Here is an 18,037-nt window from a genome sequence, read left to right as displayed (position 1 = left end):
GTGGACGTTGTAAAAAATATTTACCTATGGGTCACTGCTGAGCCAAATATCACGCCATGGCGATCTGTGGACGGTACACACTGGCGGTCCGCTCCCTAGAGGTACCTCGAAACCGCCGGCGTATCTCAGCTGGGCAATTTCTCGATGACCCGGTTATCGCCCAAAATGGCCAATTTGCTGAGAGACCGGGCGGTGAGCCACTGCTATTTCTAGCCCAATGTTTGAAATACATTTCTTTTCGTTGCAAAAACAAAAGATTGATTGGTACAATAGATTATCAGATATGAATTACTGATGTGAGTCCTGAGTTGCATTTCAGATGATGATGATCATCATAGGCAATCCCTTGGAATTGGGGAGGACTTGCTTCCACTCCCAAAGTTGAGTTCTTTGATGGCTGAAAAGTCCAATACAAGAGCCATAGACCCTGTTACAGGTGGGACAGGGGGAAGAGGTCGGTAGGGCTGGTTTGTCGCGCGCTCCTTCCGCTGCCTGCGCCTGGCCTCTTTATGCTCCTTGCGTCGAGCCTCAAAGAGCTCAACGCTCTCCCAGATGTACTTTCTCCACCTCGGGCGGTCTGCGGCCAGGGTCTCCCAGGTGTCAGTGGTGATGTCGCACTTTACCAGGGAGGCTTTGAGGGTGTCCTTATAACATTTCCGCTGACCTCCTTTGGCTTGTTTACCATGAAGGAGCTCCGCATAAAGCATTTGCTTAGGGAGTCTCGTATCTGGCATGTGTACTATGTGGCCTGCCCAGCGAAGCTGATCGAGTGTGGTCAGTGCTTCAATACTGGGGATGTTAGCCTGATCGAGGACACTGATGTTGGTGCGCCTGTCCTCCCAGGAGATTTGCAGAATCTTGCGGAGACATCGTTGGTGATATATCTCCAGCGACTTGAGGTGCCTTCTGTACATTGTCCATGCCTCAGACCGAGACAAGAGGGCGGGTATTACTACAGCCCTGTCGACCATGAGTTTGGTGGTAGATTTGAGGGCAGCGCTGGCGCACTGGAGGCGATGCTGAATCTCCGCATCAATGTCTGCCTTTGTTGATAAGAGGCTCCCGAGATATGGGAAATGGTCCACGTTGTCTAGGGCCGCGCCGTGGATCTTAATGATTGGAGGGCAGTGCTGTGCAGCGATGACAGGCTGGTGAAGGACCTTTGTCTTACGGATGTTAAGCATAAGGCCCATGCTTTCATATGCCTCAGTGAATACATTGACTATATCCTGGAGTTCAGCCTCTGAATGTGCATCGATCCAGGCATCGAGCGCATACTGCAGCTCAATGACAGAGGTTGGGGTGATCTTGGACCTGGCCTGGAGGCGGCGTAGGTTAAACAGCTTCCCACTGGTTCTGTAGTTTAAGTCCACACCAGCGGGGAGCCTGTTGATCGTGAGGTGGAGCATGGCGGCGAGGAAGATTGAGAAGAGGGTTGGAGCGATAACGCAGCCCTGTTTGACCCCGGTCCGGACGTGGATTGGGTCTGTAACGGATCCGTTGGTAAGGATCACGATGGCCTGCATGTCATCGTGAAACAGGCGAAGGATGTTGACAAACATGTTGACAAAAATGGGGGCATCCGAAATGGAGGAGGACGCTCCATAGACCCTCACGGTTGACAGTGTCAAAGGTCTTTGTAAGATCGAAAAAGGCCATGTATAAGGGCTGGCGCTGCTCCCTGCATTTTTCCTGCAACTGGTGCGCTGCAAAGATTGTGTCTGTTGTGCCCCGTAGGGGACAAAATCCGCATTGTGATTCCGGGAGGAGCTCCGTCGGAGAAGACGGTTGAGGAGAACTCGAGCGACAATTTTCCCAGTGGCTGAAAGCAGGGAGATTCCCCTGTAGTTGCCGCTGTTGGACTTTTCAGATGAATGTATGCATTGATGCATTTTTGGTAGTGATGTTCAGAGATCCTGATATTCTTTGTGATATTTGATAGTTTTATCGCAGTTCAATATATTCAGTTTCATATATTGTGTTGGTAGATTATTTTTTGGCATGGCTAAATATGTAGCTTCTTTCATTCTGTTTGCTCACTTAATCAAATCTTAAATCAACACTACATCGTACTAATATAAAATAATGAGTAGCCCATGGTTGGTAGCAGCTTATTTGTTTCTTCTTCATACACTATTTTATCTTACTAGAAGTATAATCAATTCCCACCTTTGTGAAAGGTAGCCAGTATATTGTTATGAGCAGACAGTGTAGGTGAGGAGTTTATTGATAATGAATAATAATGAAGGTTGGAAAGACCGGTGACGAGATATTTGAGGTCACAACTTGAAAGGAGGCAGTGGAGCGTGCTTATTAGGCTATTCGGATAGACATGGACTTATTTCAAGGGGAATTCAAGCGTTTGATAGCAGCGGGCCAATAGAATATCAGAGGAGACATGGCGGGTTGGAGTAGAAATTGAGTGGGAAAAATACCTCAATGGGAAGAAATGAAGGGTGGCATGATCAAATGGCAAGAAGGAGAAGGCAGAAGCTCGAAGGGTCTCAGAGGGTCGAGAGAAAAGCAAAATGGAGATAGAAGTAAATGGCTTGGGTCTTGAATGGCAGGCAAAATTTGCATACAAATAGATTTGCACATGCGTTTGGGTTACATAGGCATGACAGAGATTAGGCAAGACCTGTTGCAGTTGTAACAGTGGACAGGGAGGAGATGATATGAAACAATACAAAGTTCAAATCTGAGATCCTGTGGTGAAATGAAGTTGATTTGCAGACAATTTGGAGTCGGCTTGGTGCACAGATAGGCCATTGTCCATATCCAGAGTCAGAGTGGAGAGGGAACGGATCCAGCAGCCATTCGGAGTATCAGCTGAGAGACTGGTGGAGGTTGTCCAGTGGAATAAGAGAGCCGAGGAGGAATGGAGGATCAACTGTAAGCCAGTTGAGGTTGATTCTTGGATCCAGCGGAGGTGCTCAGTGGTCTTGGGTGTTAACAAAGTGCACCAGCAGATACGATGGGGCAGCATAGGAGCGAAGTACAATGGAAGAGAAGCTGTTGGATCAAGAGCAGAGACGACCAGAGAGTTAGGGAAGAATAAAGGGTAAATCTACGAGATCAGTGCCAATGTGGGAGTTATGGGGCAGTGAGAGGCACAAGATTGGGAGTACAGCAGGAGTTTGAGGAGCCGGTCAAATCCAGTCCAAATGAAGGGTGATGAAGGAGCTGTGAAAGATGAATAGAGCAAAGCATAGTCAGCGGACATGGGAGGCAAGTAGTAAGAGCACAGCCGAGATCATTCAGTAACATGTGACCTGCTTTCAGAGCAGGATGGGAACTTGCAGGTCTAGATCAGAACTAGCACAACATAGTGAAAAGTCCGAGTGGGGAAATAAAAACTGAGCTTGCAAAAACAGGGCAGGTAGAGGAAATCCAACAGAATACAGTCTCAGTGGAAAATGAAAATTCTAAGTAGAGTAAGGAAGTTCAGCCTGTATCCTGGCCAACACTGATCCCTCACCAATATCACTAAAACAGATTCACTGGTCATTTGTATTATTGCTGTTTGTGGGACCTTTTTGCGTCCAAAGGAGCTGCTGCATTTTGCCAACAAAAAAAAAGCCGACATACAAAAGGTAATTCATAGGTTACAAAGTACTTTGGGGCACCTTATGACGCAAGATCTGCTTTATAAATGCAAGTTATTCTTTCTAATCACAGCATTATGGGGAAATTGGAGTCACTTGAAGATGAAAAATACTAATTGGCATGGGGACAGAATCAGGAAATGGGATTAGAGGGGATAGCTCTGATGCAGAGAAAATGACAGCATCTTATGCTGAAATTTCTATAATAAACAAATTGTTGTGCTCCTCAGATGGACTAAGAGGTAAAAATGTAATGGTGAGGATCAGTACTCTGATTGCCATGTAGTGACCTCTGCTGGAAAAGTCTATGTGTGCATGGGCTAATGGGTCAGAATTAGATCAAGCTTGGCAATGATGCTGCCCTCACCCAGATAGCGCTGCCAACTCTCACCAATGAGCAAGAGAAAGCTCAGTCATCTCCGCTTGACCTTCAACTGCCCCACTGCACCATCCATATCAAAACTGTGACGCCAAGAGCTGGGTGGTGACTGGGCATTCTGCACCAGTAGCTCAGCTGCTGACCCTTCAAAGCCTCTCCACCGTCGACATGGCACAAGTCGGGAGTGCAATGGAATACTTAGCATTTGGCTGGATGGGTGCAGCTGCAACAACATTCAAGGCTCAACACTTTTCGGGAAAGGGCAGTTTGCTTGATCGGTACTCCATCACTGGACTCGATGACCTCCCCCTCCTGGTGTACTGTGGCTGTGGTTTGTATGATCTACAGGGTGCACTGCCATAGTTAGTTCATCAGTATCTCCCTTCCCTGATGTATCAAAGGACAAGGGCAGTAATGTGGAAACATCTCCCAAGTTATGTACCATCCTAACCTGGACAAAGGTCACGGTTTCTTCATCATCGTTGGGTCAGTATCCTAGAATTCCCTTGGTAACACCATCACCACAAATACTGCAGTTGTTCAAGGAGACTGCCCATCATTTAAGGAGATATTTCATAAATGGCAGACATTTAAGGAGATATTTCATAACTCTCAACAAAAATATATCCCAATGAGAAGGAAAGACGGTAAGGGAAGGGATAACCATCCGTGGCTAACTAAGGAAATAAGCAATGACATCAAAATGAAAACAAGGGCATACAACGTGGCCAAGACTAGTGGGAGGCCAGAGGATTAAGAAACTTTTAAAAGCCAGCAAAGAACGACTAAAAAAATGATAGAGAGGGAAGATAGATTCTGAAAGTAAACCAGCACAAAATATAAAAACAGATAGTAAGAGTTTCTACAGGTATATAAAAAGAAAAAGAGTGGCGAAAGGAAATGTTGGTCCCTTAGAGGATGAGACTGGGGAATTAATAATGGACAACAGGGAAATGGCAGAGACTTTGAACAAATATTAAGACATAAAAAACAGTGGATAATCAAGGGGCTATCGGGAGGAAGGAACTAAATACAATCACATTCACGAAAGAAGTAGTACTCAGTAAAATAATGGGATTGAAGGCGGACAAGTCCCCTGGACCTGATGGCTTAGAACATAAGAACAGAAGTAGTAGGAGTAGGCCATATGGCCCCTCGAGCCTGCTCCGTCATTTAATACGATCATGGCTGATCCGATCATGGATTCAGGTCCACTTCCCTGCCTGCTCCCCCTAACCCCTTATTCCCTTATCGGTTAAGAAACTGTCTATCTCTGTCTTAAATTTATTCAATGACCCAGCTTTCACAGCTCTCTGAGGCAGCGAATTCCACAGATTTACAACCCTCTGAGAGAAGAAATTCCTCCTCATCTCTATTTTAAATGGGCGGCCTCTTATTCTAAGATTATACCCCCTAGTTCTAGTCTCCCCCATCAGTGGAAACATCCTCTCTGCATCCACCTTGTCAAGCCCCCTCATAATCTTATATGTTTCGATAAGATCACCTCTCATTCTTCTGAATTCCAATGAGTAGAGGCCCAACGAACTCCATCTTTCCTCAGAAGTCAACCCTCTCATCTCCGGAATCAACCTAGTGAATCTTCTCTGAACTGCCTCCAAAGCAAGGATATCCTTTCTTTAATATGGAAACCTAAACTGTACTCCGTATTCTTGGTGTGCCCTCACCAATACCCTGTATAACTGTAGCAAGGCTTCCCTGCTTTTATACTCCATCCCCTTTGCAATAAAGACCAAGATTCCATTGGCCTTCCTGATCACTTGCTGTACCTGCGTACAAAACTTTTGTGTTTCATGCACTAGGACCCCCAGATCCCGCTGCACTGCAGCACTTTGCAATTTTAACTTGCTCTTCAATTTTTTTCTGCCAAAGTGCATAACCTCACACTTTCCAACATTATACTCCATCTGCCAAATTTTTGCCCACTCACTTAGCCTGTCTATGTCCTTTTGCAGATTTTTTGTGTCTTCCTCACACATTGCTTTTCCTCCCATCTTTGTATCGTCAGCAAACTTGGCTACGTTGCACTCGGTCCCTTCTTCCACAACATTAATATAGATTGTAAATAGTTGGGGTCCCAGCACTGATCCCTGCAACTAGTTACTGATTGCCAACCCGAGAATGAACCATTTATCCCGACTCTCTGTTTTCTGTTAGTTAGCCAATCCTCTATCCATTCTAATATATTACCCCCAACCCTGTGAACTTTTGTGCAGTAACCTTTTATGTGGCACCTTGTCAAATGCCTTCTGGAAGTCCAAATACACCACATCCAGTGGTTCCCCTTTATCCACCCTGTTCATTACATCCTCAAAGAATTCCAACAAATTTGTCAAACGTGACTTCCCTTTCATAAATCCATGCTGACTCTGCCTGCCCAAATTATGCTTTTCCAAATGTCCTGCTACTGCTTCTTTAATAATGGACTCCAACATTTTCCCAACTACAGATGTTAGGCTAACTGGTCAATAGTTTCCTGCTTTTTGTCTGCATCCTTTTTTAAATAGGGGGGCTGCATTTGTAGTTTTCCAATCCAACTAACTAATAGAAAAGAGAGTCGGGATAATTAGTGGGGTGCCGCAGGGAAAGGTGCTGGGTCCTCAACTATTTACAATCTATATTAATGACTTGGATGAAGGAGCCGAGTGTAATGTAGCCAAATTTGCTGATGATACAAAGATGGGTGGGAAAGCAAATTGTGAGGAAGACACAAAAAATCTGCAAAGGGATATAGATAGGCTAAGTGAGTGGGCAAAAATTGGCAGATAGAGTACAATGTGGGAAAATGTGAGATTCTCCACTTTGGTAGAAAAAATCAAAAAGCAAATTATAATTTAAATGGAGAAAAATTGCGAAGTGCTGCAGTACAGAGGTATCTGGGGATCCTTGCACATGAAACACAAATGTTAGTATGCAGGTACAGCAAGTAATCAGGAAGGCAAATGGAATGTTGGCCTTTATTGCAAGGGGGATAGAGTATAAAAGCTGAGAAGTCCTGCTACAACTTTACAGGGTATTGATGAGGCCACACCTTCAGTAATGCGTCCAGTTTTGGTCTCCGTATTTAAGGAAGGATATACTTGCATTGGAGGCTGTTCATAGAAGGTTCACTAGGTGGATTCCGGAGATGACGGGGTTGACCTATGAAGGTAGGTTGGGCCTATATACATTGGAATTCAGAAGAATGAGAGGTGCTCTTATCAAAATTTCCAAGATAATGAGGGGGCTCGACAAGGTGGATGCAGAGAGGATATTTCCAATCATAGGGGAAACTAAGACTAGGTAGCATTGTCTCAGAATAAGGGGCTGCCTATTTAAAACTGAGATGAGGAGAAATTTCTTCTCTGAGGGTTGTAAATCTGTGGAATTCTCTGCCCCAGAGAGCTGTGGAGGCTGGGTCATTGAATATATTTAAGGCGGAGATAGACAGATTTTTGAGCGATAAAGGGTTATGGGGAGTGGGCAGGGAAGTGGAGCTGAGTCCATGATCAGATCAGCCATGATCTTATTAAATAGCGGAGCAGGCTCGAGGGGTCAAATGGCCTACTCCTGCTCCTATTTCTTATGTTCTATCATCACCCTCTCAGGGCAATTAAGGATGGGCAACAAATGTTCAAGTCTTTGGAGAGGGACTTGAATCCACAACCTCTGACTCCGAGGCGAGAGAGCTACCAACTGAGCCATGGCTAATACGGTCTGTACAGTAGCATAGTGGTTATATTACTGGACTAGTAACCCAGAGGCCTGCAATAATGATCCAGAGACGTGAGTTCAACTCGCAGTTTAAGTTCAGTTAATTAAATAAATCTGGAATTTAAAAAAACTAGTATCAGTAATGGTGACCATGAACCTACCGGTTGTAAAAACCCAACTAATGTCCTTTGGGGAAGAAAATCTGCCATCCTTACCTGGTCTGGCCTATCTGACTCCAGACCCACAACAATGTGGTTGACTCTTAACTGCCCTCTGTGGTTCAAGAAGACGGCTCACCACCACCTTCTCAAAGACAGTTAGGAATGGGCAATAAATACCGGCCTTGCTAGCGATGCTCACATTCTGTGAACAAATTAAAAAAAAATGTGGCCTTGCCAGTGTAAGGGGGTAAAAAGTACACTTGAGTAAGAAGCACAAGGGAATTAGGAGGTTCTGAGGAATCGGGAGTTCCTCTGTCTTACGGTATGGATTGTAATGTTGACCGATTATGTAAAACTTGCTTATGTATGTAAAGCACGCTTATACACTCGCTTACATTGGGTGAAGAAGAGGGAGGCAGCAATGCCTGATGGTTAAGGAACCATCTTAGGTAGTCAACACTGCATTGACCCTTAGCACAGAAAATAGAAGATGAAAACAGACTGAATAACAAGGGCAGTGGAGAATCAACAGCCTGGAAAGATAGCATACCCTGGGAAGCAAGGTCAATCAGCACGTCATGAAAAACTGAGGCAAAGTTGAAGAAGGGTGACACTATGGGCGATGGACAGGTGGGGGAGAACCACTCAGAGCCAGTCTGAGCAGTAGGCCAATCGTTGGTTTTGTAGGAGGGTTGCACAAATCGAAAAATTATATAACTGTGCTTGTCGAACTTTTGTGATTTGAAGTGTTCATTGGAACATTTCCCGATTATGTTCGAATAAAACCGATTAACCGAGGTTTCGTTTGAGTGATTTTGTGGTTGCTATACAATACGGGCAGGTGTTGATTCCTGATATCAGGGAGTCCACCTTGAGGAAGAGAAGTCTTTTTACCCCAACAATTGGCGCTGCGAGCAGAGTATGTTGTCTTTCTAGGCTGTTGATTCTCCACTGCCCTTGTTATTCCGCACTGATTGTATGTTTTCATCTTCTATTTTTCGTGCTAAGGGTCAATGCAGTGTTGACTACTTAAGATGGTTCCTTAACCATCAGGCATTGCTGTCTCCCTCTTCTTAACCCAATGTAAGCGAGTGTATAAGCATGCTTTACATAGATAAGCGAGTTTTACATAATCGGTCAATATTACAATCCATACTGTAAGACAGAGGAACTCCTGATTCCTCATAACCTCCTAATTCCCTTATGCTTCTTACTCAAGTGTACTTTTTACCCCCTTACACCAGGGTCACTTACATTCTGGGAAACAATTGAAAAATGAAGAACAATCTGCAGTTGCAGGTTGATGTAAAAGATCCCATAGCACTATTCAAAGAAGAACAGGGGTGTGTTCTTAGTGGCCTAGCTGACATTTATCCCTCAACAAACATCACATCATTTCTCATCACGGTTTGTAGAAACTTACTGTGTACAAATTGGCTGCTTGTGTTTCCCTACATAGCAACAGTGATTACACTTCATAGGTACTTAATTGGCTGTGAAATATTTTGGGATGTTTGAGATAATAATTGAGGCTATGTAAATGAAAGTTGTTTGTTTTCTTTTTGCAGCCCCTTAGGCAATATACTGGATGGATTTCGGTATGTGCAGAACCAACCCCAGCATGATTTATTGCCCGAGGGAGAAAATTGGAGTGGGTGGGAGCGGGAAATGAAGTTCCTGGAAAAAGCTGCACAAAAAATACTCGAGTCGGAATTGGTAGAAATTCTGTTTGCAGGAAAACTTTGTCATCAGTGAGGTGAAGGGGCAAATTCTTGAGAAGAATGAAGTGAAGAAGAGCTAACTAGTAGCTGACACTGCAGGCCAGGACAGCCAATTCTGAGTCTCCCCACCCCCAGGATTTTTTTTCCAGTCCATTTCCCTTTGCTTTCACACTGCTAATATAATTTTGAAGAATTTAAGTCCTATTACATTGTAAATGTGTAATCGGGGAAAAATAAAGCTTTTAGCTCAGCTCAAACATTTAGTTATGGTCCACTGGTTTCTAAGTTAAGTTTGTGCAACATCTTTGTCAGTTAAGCAGAATTACTTCACTGGAATTTCGAGAATAATGGAAACGAGAGTATAGATGTCATTTTAATCAACAAAGTTCACACCATTTTGGTAGGAGGAATAAGGAGAGACTATGCAAGCGAAATGGTACAATTTTAAAGGGGGTGCAAGAACAGGGAGATCTGGAGCTGTTGGTGCACAAATCTCTGAAGTTAGCAGGACAGGCTTTATAAATTGAGGCATAAGAGTACAAAAGCCAGAAAGTTATGCTTAAGCTATGTAAAACACTAGTTTGGCCAATTCTGGGCACCACACCTTAGGAAGAACATGAAGGCTTTGGAGAGGGTTTTACGAGAATGGTTTCTGGGATGAGGGATTATAGTTACGTGGATAGACTGGAGAAGCTGATGTTCTGAGAGCAGTGAAGGCTAAGAGGAGATTTGATAGAGCTGTTTCTGGCCGTGCCTTCTGTTGTCTAGACCTAAGCACTGGTATTCCCTGCCGAAACCTCTCTGCCTCACTACCTCTCTATCCCTCTCTCCTCCTTTAGGACGCTCCTTAAAACCTCCCTCTGTGACCAAGTGTTTGGTCATCTGCATAATTTCTCCTTATGTGGCTCGGTGTCACATTTCTTTTCTTGCAATACTGCTGTGAAGCGCCTTGGGACATTTTACTATGTTAAAGACGCTATATAAATACAAGTTGTTGTTTTGTTGAAGTTATTTAATTTGAATTATCTCTTAAAAAGAAATTTGAATTAATATAAAATGCTCTATGGTTTTACATACCCCTTTTTTGATTTTGCTTTTTTTCAGGCTGCCCAAGGAGATCACACTGATGACAATGATAAAAAGAGCAGAGAAAAGAAAAGACATAAGGATGAGGCATCTACTGGTAGCTCTGACTCTAGGGAGCATCGACATAGGGAAAGGGAGCGAGATAAGGAAAGGGAGAGGGAGCGAGATAAAGACAGAGTGAGGAACAAAGGAAAAGAGAGGGATGGAGACAGACATAAAGAACGAGAACATGAAAAAGTACCCAAAAAAGTGAAGAGTGAAGAAAGGGATAAAGAAAAGAAACAAGAAAAGGAAAGAGAGAAGCATAAAAACAGGGATAGAGATAAAGAGAAGGATCGAGAAGGGGAACTAGACTGCAGTGCAGATCAAAGAGCTCGTAACAAGGACAAAGAAAGGAATTCTAATACAGAGAGACCTACAAATCGGGGACATGAATCTGAGAGACACCGAGACAAAGATAAAGAAAGAGATAAGAAAAAAGAAAGAGACAAACTCCAGGAAAAAGCGAAAGAAAAAGATGAAATTGGCGACCAACGATCTAAACATCGGCAGAGAAAAGATAAAGGTAGATTTGTATTTACTGTTGAAAGTTAATGAAAATCAGATTCTACAAGGGAATGGTTCTATATTTTCCATTACTGAAGTACTTTATTTGTCTTTTAAATATTCTTGGGTTTTGCGTCAGCTTGCAGTTTGATTAGTTTTACACATTAAAAAGAACATTTTGGCAGATGGTTCACTTGATTCTATATTTCCCACTTTGTTATATCATGTTAAGTTTCTCTTCTGCAGTCAAGACGCCAGATAATTACTGATGAGCGAGAAGATTCGGCTATTCTCAGCTTGTCCATTGAGAATGATCCTCAAGTTACCCCATTGCAGCATCCAATTGGTTCTTCAATTGTTATAGGATTTTAACTTCTAATACTCTGTCTGGGAGTTTATTCTGAATGCTGATTACTCTTTGTGAAGAATAACTTCCTGGTATCAGTCCTAAATTTCCTGTTACTAGTTTAAATCTGTCACTCCCTTCTACGATAACAATGTAACTTAAAATAGTTTTCTGTGTTTTCCTTTTTCCTACTATTTACAATCTTGTATACCTCTAAGATCCTCTTTTGGGTCGATTCTTTCAAAGATGAAGAGCCCAAGTTTCTTGTCTTTCCTCATAACCAGTTAAAATCAGAGATCAGCCTCGTGACTCTTGTCGATAATGCCACCAGTGCTTGAATGTCTCATTTCTGTTTTGGTGACCGCAACTGAACATAGTCCGTAAGATGCCTTGGGACGTTTTACTATGTTAAAGGCACTGTATAAATGCAAATTGTTGTTGATGTGGTGTGACCAAAGCCCTGTATAGTTTGATCACAACTTCCTCTGACATTCATTCAATTGTCTGAATTATATCGTTCAATATTCTGTTGACTTTGCTGATTGATATCCTGCATTAGCTGGATATATAAGCTTTTCTGTTTTTAAATGATTTACAAAATACATGTGTTGCTTATTTTCCCTTCAAATTTGCAGAAGAGGTACTTTGTTTCTCTATATTAAACTTCATCTGCCAGGGTTCTGCCAAATTACATATTTTATCCAGTTCATTCTGTGATTCTGAGCTGCCTTCTCCGATTCCACTGACTCTCCCAGTTTGATGCCATCTGTAAATGTGACCAATTTGCATTGGGTTTCTAAGTCCAAGTCACTGATGCACATTTGAAAGAGAAGTGGAGCCTGATCTCTCAGGACTCATAACCAATACTTCCCTAACCCAATCCTGACACAACTCCTCTGAGTATCCCCTGATTTCCACCTTTCAACCAATTTCTTACCCATTCCCAAGATTGACCCTGAATATCCACAGCTTTGAATTTTACTAAAAACCGTAAAATGCCTTCGAGAAGTCAAGGTACAACTTGTCATAAGACTTATCACTGTCTATCTCGGATGTTATTTCCTCAGTCATCAAGGAAGTTGGTTCCACTCCAGAATCTTGAACACAAAATCTGTGCTAACATCAGTGCAGTACTGCATTGTCATCGGTTCCATCTTTAGGATAAGGCTAAACTGAGGCCCTATTTGCCTCCTCAGGTGAATGTGAGAGATCCCATGGCACTGTCCTGGTCAACATTTATCTCTCAATCAATGTCACCAAAATAGATTATCTGGTCATTTATCTCATTGCTGTTTGTGGGACCGTGCTGTTCACAAATTGGCTGCAACATTTCCCTGCCTTACAACAGTGACTACACGTTAGAAGCACTTTATTAATTGGGAAGTGCTTCTGGATGTCCTGAAGTCGGGAAAGGCACTATTTAAGAGCAAGTTCTTTCATTTTTTCTTCTTTTTGTTTTACATGGATTGAAGTAAGACTACTTTGTCTGTAGTCTGATTTGTCACCCTTTTTGAATATAGGCAATGTTGTTTCCAATGTAGTGGTACCTTCCCAATATCCAATGACTCCATCATAATTGTCAGTTTTTCTCTAGTTGCCTTCAGCACTCTGAGGTACTATCTGTCCCTTGAAATTGATTATTTTTGAGGTCCTTTGCCTAGTTAGGATTTCACCTCATTTATATTGGTCATTAATTTTGCTTGAGATAACTGGGAAGGGTATGTTGTGAACACCGAAGAGGAAGGAATCATTCAGAACATTTACTTGTGCCTGTCCTCTGTTTCAAGCCTATTTGCATCTTTTATAATTTTCACCCCTTTGACTGCCCTCTTCCTGGTGAGAGAATGTCTTGCTGCTTTACATTGTGTGTTTGCAGCTTTGCTTTTTTTTAAAAGGTCTATTTTTCTCCCTTTGATCACCTTTTTAACACGTATCCGCATGTTGCTATATTAATTTTAGTGACACCCATCCTCATTCTCCTTGCAATATTTGTCGAGATATTTTTTTTAGCTCTTTATCTTGCCTTTGATTTATTCATTAATCCATTTAAAGTCACACTAATTTAGTCTAAGCTTGATGATTTTAAGTATGCATTTATCCTGGATGCTCAATATTATTTCTGTAAAGGTGTTATACTTGACCTCTACTGCACTGTTGTTAATGACCTCCCCTGAAAAAAAAATGCTTAAATTTTCAATTAATTTCTTTGAAATTAGCCCTTTGAGTAACATAGAAACATAGAAAATAGGTGCAGGAGTAGGCCATTCGGCCCTTCGAACCTGCACCACCATTCAATATGATCATGGCTGATCATGCAACTTCAGTACCCCATTCCTGCTTTCTCTCCATACCCCTTGATCCCCTTAGCCGGAAGGGCCACATCGAACTCCCTTTTGAATATATCTAACGAATGGCCTCAACAACTTTGTGTGGTAGAGAATTCCACAGGTTCACAATTTTCTGAGTGAAGAAGTTTCTCCTCATCTCGGTCCTAAATGGCTTACCCCTTATCCTTAGATTGTGACCAGTGGTTCTGGACTTCCCCAACATCGGGAACATTCTTCCTGCTTCTAACCTGTCCAATCCCATCAGAATTTTATATGTTTATATACCCTCTCATTCTTCTAAATTCCAGTGAATGTAAGCCTAGTCGATCCATACTTCATATGTCAGTCCTGCCATCCCAGGAATCAGTCTGGTGAACATACCATTTGCCTTCTTCACTGCCTGCTGTACCTGCATGCCAACTTTCAATGATTGATGTATCATGAGACCCAGGTCTCAGTGCATCTCTCCTTTTCCTAATCAATCACCATTCAGTTAATCTGCCTTCCTGTTTTTGCCACCAAAATGGATAACCTCACATTTATCTGCATTATACTGCATCTGCCATGCATTTTCCCACTCACCCAACCTGTCCAAGTCACCCTGCAGCCTATTAGCGTCCTCCTCACAGCTCACACTGCCACCCAGCTTAGTGTCATCTGCAAACTTGGAGCAATTACATTTAATTCCTTTGTCTAAATCATTAGTGTATATTGTAAGTAGCAAGGGGCCCAGCATTGAACCTTGCGGCACCCCACTAGTCACTGCCTGTTTCGTGTATTCAACTATCATTGTAACCCGTGTATAAGTTGACCTAAGTTGTACACCTTGAGAACATTGACCACAAGGGATGAACTTGTGGGAGACACTCCTAATCTGGACTTTCAGGTATAAAAGGGGAAGTTCCACCCACCGTCATCACTTGAGGTCTTGGTTATAAAGCTAACAGCTCACAGAGTGACCTTCTCTCAAGTATGGGCCTCGTGTGCATTTATGCTGTATAGTAAGGACATATCACCTGCCATTCTGAAAAGGACCCGTTTATTCCTACTCTTTGCTTCCTGTCTGCCAACCAGTTCTCTATCCATGTCAATACATTACCCCCAATACCATGTGCTTTAATTTTGCACACTAATCTCTTGTGTGGGATCTTGTCAAAAGCCGTTTGAAAGTCCAAATACACCACATCCACTGGTTGTCCCTTGTTCACTCTACTAGTTACATCCTCAAAGAATTCTAGAAGATTTGTCAAGCATGCTTTAAATCCATGCTGATTTGGACCGATCCTGTCACTGCTTTCCAAATGCGCTGCTATTACATCTTTAATAATTGATTCCAACATTTTCCCCACTACCGATGTCAGGCTAACCGGTCTATAATTCCCTGTTTACTCTCTCTGCCTCCTTTTTTAAAAAGTGGGGTTACATTAGCTACTCTCGAATCCATAGGAACTGATCCAGAGTCTATAGAATGTTGGAAAATGATCACCAATGCATCCACTATTTCTAGGGCAGCTTCCTTAAGTACTCTGGGATGCAGACTATCAGGCCCTGGGGATTTATTGGCCTTCAATCCCATCAATTCCCCTAACACAATTTCCCGCCTAATAATGATTTCCTTCAGTTCCTCCTCCTTTCTCGACCCTCGGTCCCCTCGTATTTCCAGAAGGTTATTTGTGTCTTCCTTAGTGAAGACAGAACCAAAGTATTTGTTCAATTGGTCTGCGATTTCTTTGTTGTCCATTATAAATTCATCTGATTCTGACTGCAAGAGACCCACATTTGTCTTCACTAATCTTTTTCTCTTCACATATCTATAGAAGCTTTTGCAGTCAGTTTTTATGTTCTCTGCAAGCTTACTTTCATACTCTATTTTCCCCTCCTAATTAAACCCTTTGTCCTGCTCTGCTGAATTCTAAATTTCTCCCAGTCCTCCGGTTTGCTGCTTTTTCTGGCCAATTTATATGCCTCTTCCTTGGATTTAACACTGGACCTAAGTTCCCTTGTTAGCCACGGTTGAGCCACCTTCCCCGTTTTATTTTTACACCAGACAGGGATGTACAATTGTTGAAGTTCATCCATGTGACCTTTAACTGTCTGCCATTGCTTATCCGCTGTCAAACCTTTAAGTATCATTCGCCAGTCTATCCTAGCCAATTGACGTCTCATACCATCGAAGTTACCTTTCTTTAAGTTCAGGACCTGAGTCTCAGAATTAACTGTGTCACTCTCCATCTTAATGAAGAATTCTACCATATTATGGTCAATCTTCCCCAAGGGGCCTCGCACGACCAGATGGCTAATTAATCCTCTCTCATTACACAGCACCCAGTCGAGGATGACCAGCTCTCTAGTTGGTTCCTCGACATACTGGTCTAGAAAACCATCCCCTATACACTACAGGAAATCCTACTCCACTGTATTGCTACCAGTTTGGTTAGCCCAATCTATATTAGACTAAAGTCACCCATGATAACTGCTGTACCTTTATTGCACGCATCCCTAATTTCCTGTTTGATGCCATCCCCAACCTCACTTCTATAATTTGGTGGTCTGTACACAACTCCCACTAGCATTTTCTACCCTTTAGTGTTCCGCAGCTCTACCCATACAGATTCCACATTATCCAAGCTAATGTCCTTCCTTAGTTTGCGTTAGTCTCCTCTTTAACCAGCAACGCTACCCCACCTCCTTTTCCTTTCTGTCTATCCTTCCTGAATGTTGAATATCCTTGGATGTTGAGTTCCCAGCCTTGGTCACCCTTGAGCATGTCTCCGTAATCCCAATTACATCATATCCGTTAACAGCTATCTGTGTAGTTAATTCATCCACCTTATTACGAATGCTCCTCGTGTTGAGTTACAGAGCCTTCAGGCTTGTTTTTTTAATACTCTTTGTCCTTTTAGAATTATGTTGTAATGTGGCCCTTTTTGATTTTTGCCTTTGATTTCTCTGCCCTCCACTTTTCCTTATCTCCTTTCTACCTTTTGCTTCTGCCCCCATTTTACTTCCCTCTGTCTCCCTGCATAGATTCCCATCCCCCTGCCATGTTAGTTTAAACCCTTCCTAACAGCACTAGCAAACACTCCCCCTGGGACATCGGTTCCGGTCCTGCCGAGGTGCAGACCGTCTGGTTTGTACTGGTCCCACCTCCCCCAGAACCGATTCCAATGTCCCAGGAATTTGAATCCCTCCCTCTTGCACCATTCCTCAAGCCATGTATTCATCTTAACTATCCTGCTATTTCTTCTCTGACGAGCACGAGTATATATCTGGCTCTTGATATTTGGTATTTCTGAAACCTGGAACATGTTAAACTTGATCATTCTGTGACCACTGCCTCCCAGGGATGCCACACATTCCATTTTTGTACTTTGGGTCACTTGCAAATACCAGTTGAGAAGACTACTACCAATCATGGTTTCTCTAATGCAGTGGGCCATGAAACAGTTATGCATTAGCAGCACATTTGGAAAGCAGTGACAGGATCGGTCCAAGTCAGCATGGATTTATGAAAGGGAAATCATGCTTGACAAATCTAGAAATTTTTGAGGATGTAACTAGTAGAGTGGATAAGGGAGAATTCGTGGATGTGGTGTATTTGGACTTTCAAAAGGCTTTTGACAAGGTCCCACACAAGGTCCCATTTGTTCTTGGCCCACAACGTCAGCGCTCGGCAACCCCCGCAGCACCCGGCGCCATGTTGGAATATGCCGGCGCATGCGCGCTGCCGCCCTCCCCGGGCTCCGCTGGGACCGTGTGAGCGAGGCAGTGGGACAGGGTGTCCTCGCTTACTGCTGCCTGCTGCCTGTTGGACTGCTGTGGGTGCAAAGGAAACCCCATTCTCGCAAAGCTCGCTGCTAAAATGCAACCGCCAACTACTTTCTCATGGCAGCAGACTGAAGAGGATTTTTTCAAAGCCTGCCCAACAAATCAAAAAAAGTATCACCCAACCTGTGCTTGCATTTATATAGTGCCTTTCACCTCAACCTGTACAACATTATAGCCCTTATCTTGCTATCTTTTTACTTGCATGCCTATAAAGCATGCCTATCAAGCGGGAGATCGTGGCGGAGGTGCGGTGAGTGCTTTTGTGGCGGAGGAGTGGCGAGAAATCGTGGCAGAGGTGCGGCGAATGAGGATACGTGGGCCAGAAGA

The 18,037-nt window shown here is 43.1% G+C and overlaps 1 protein-coding gene across 5 annotated transcripts in view; it reads left to right on the top strand.

The window, feature by feature from the left end:
• Positions 1 to 18,037, top strand: part of dync2i1 (dynein 2 intermediate chain 1) — a 132,284-nt gene that overhangs the window by 21,995 nt on the left and 92,252 nt on the right. For all 5 annotated transcript variants that reach the window (XR_011593398.1, XM_070881606.1, XM_070881607.1 and 2 more), the window contains exon 3: positions 10,682 to 11,228. Coding sequence is in view for 4 of the 5 variants with exons in the window: in XM_070881606.1 (XP_070737707.1) it covers positions 10,682 to 11,228 (547 nt within the window). In the remaining variant the exon portion in view is untranslated. The remainder of the gene's footprint in view (positions 1 to 10,681; positions 11,229 to 18,037) is intronic.

Source organism: Pristiophorus japonicus, chromosome 5 (genome assembly GCF_044704955.1).
Source record: "Pristiophorus japonicus isolate sPriJap1 chromosome 5, sPriJap1.hap1, whole genome shotgun sequence".
NCBI lineage: Eukaryota > Metazoa > Chordata > Chondrichthyes > Pristiophoridae > Pristiophorus > Pristiophorus japonicus.
Note: the sequence above shows the minus strand (reverse complement) of the source record. Positions and strands in the feature narration are given on the sequence as shown.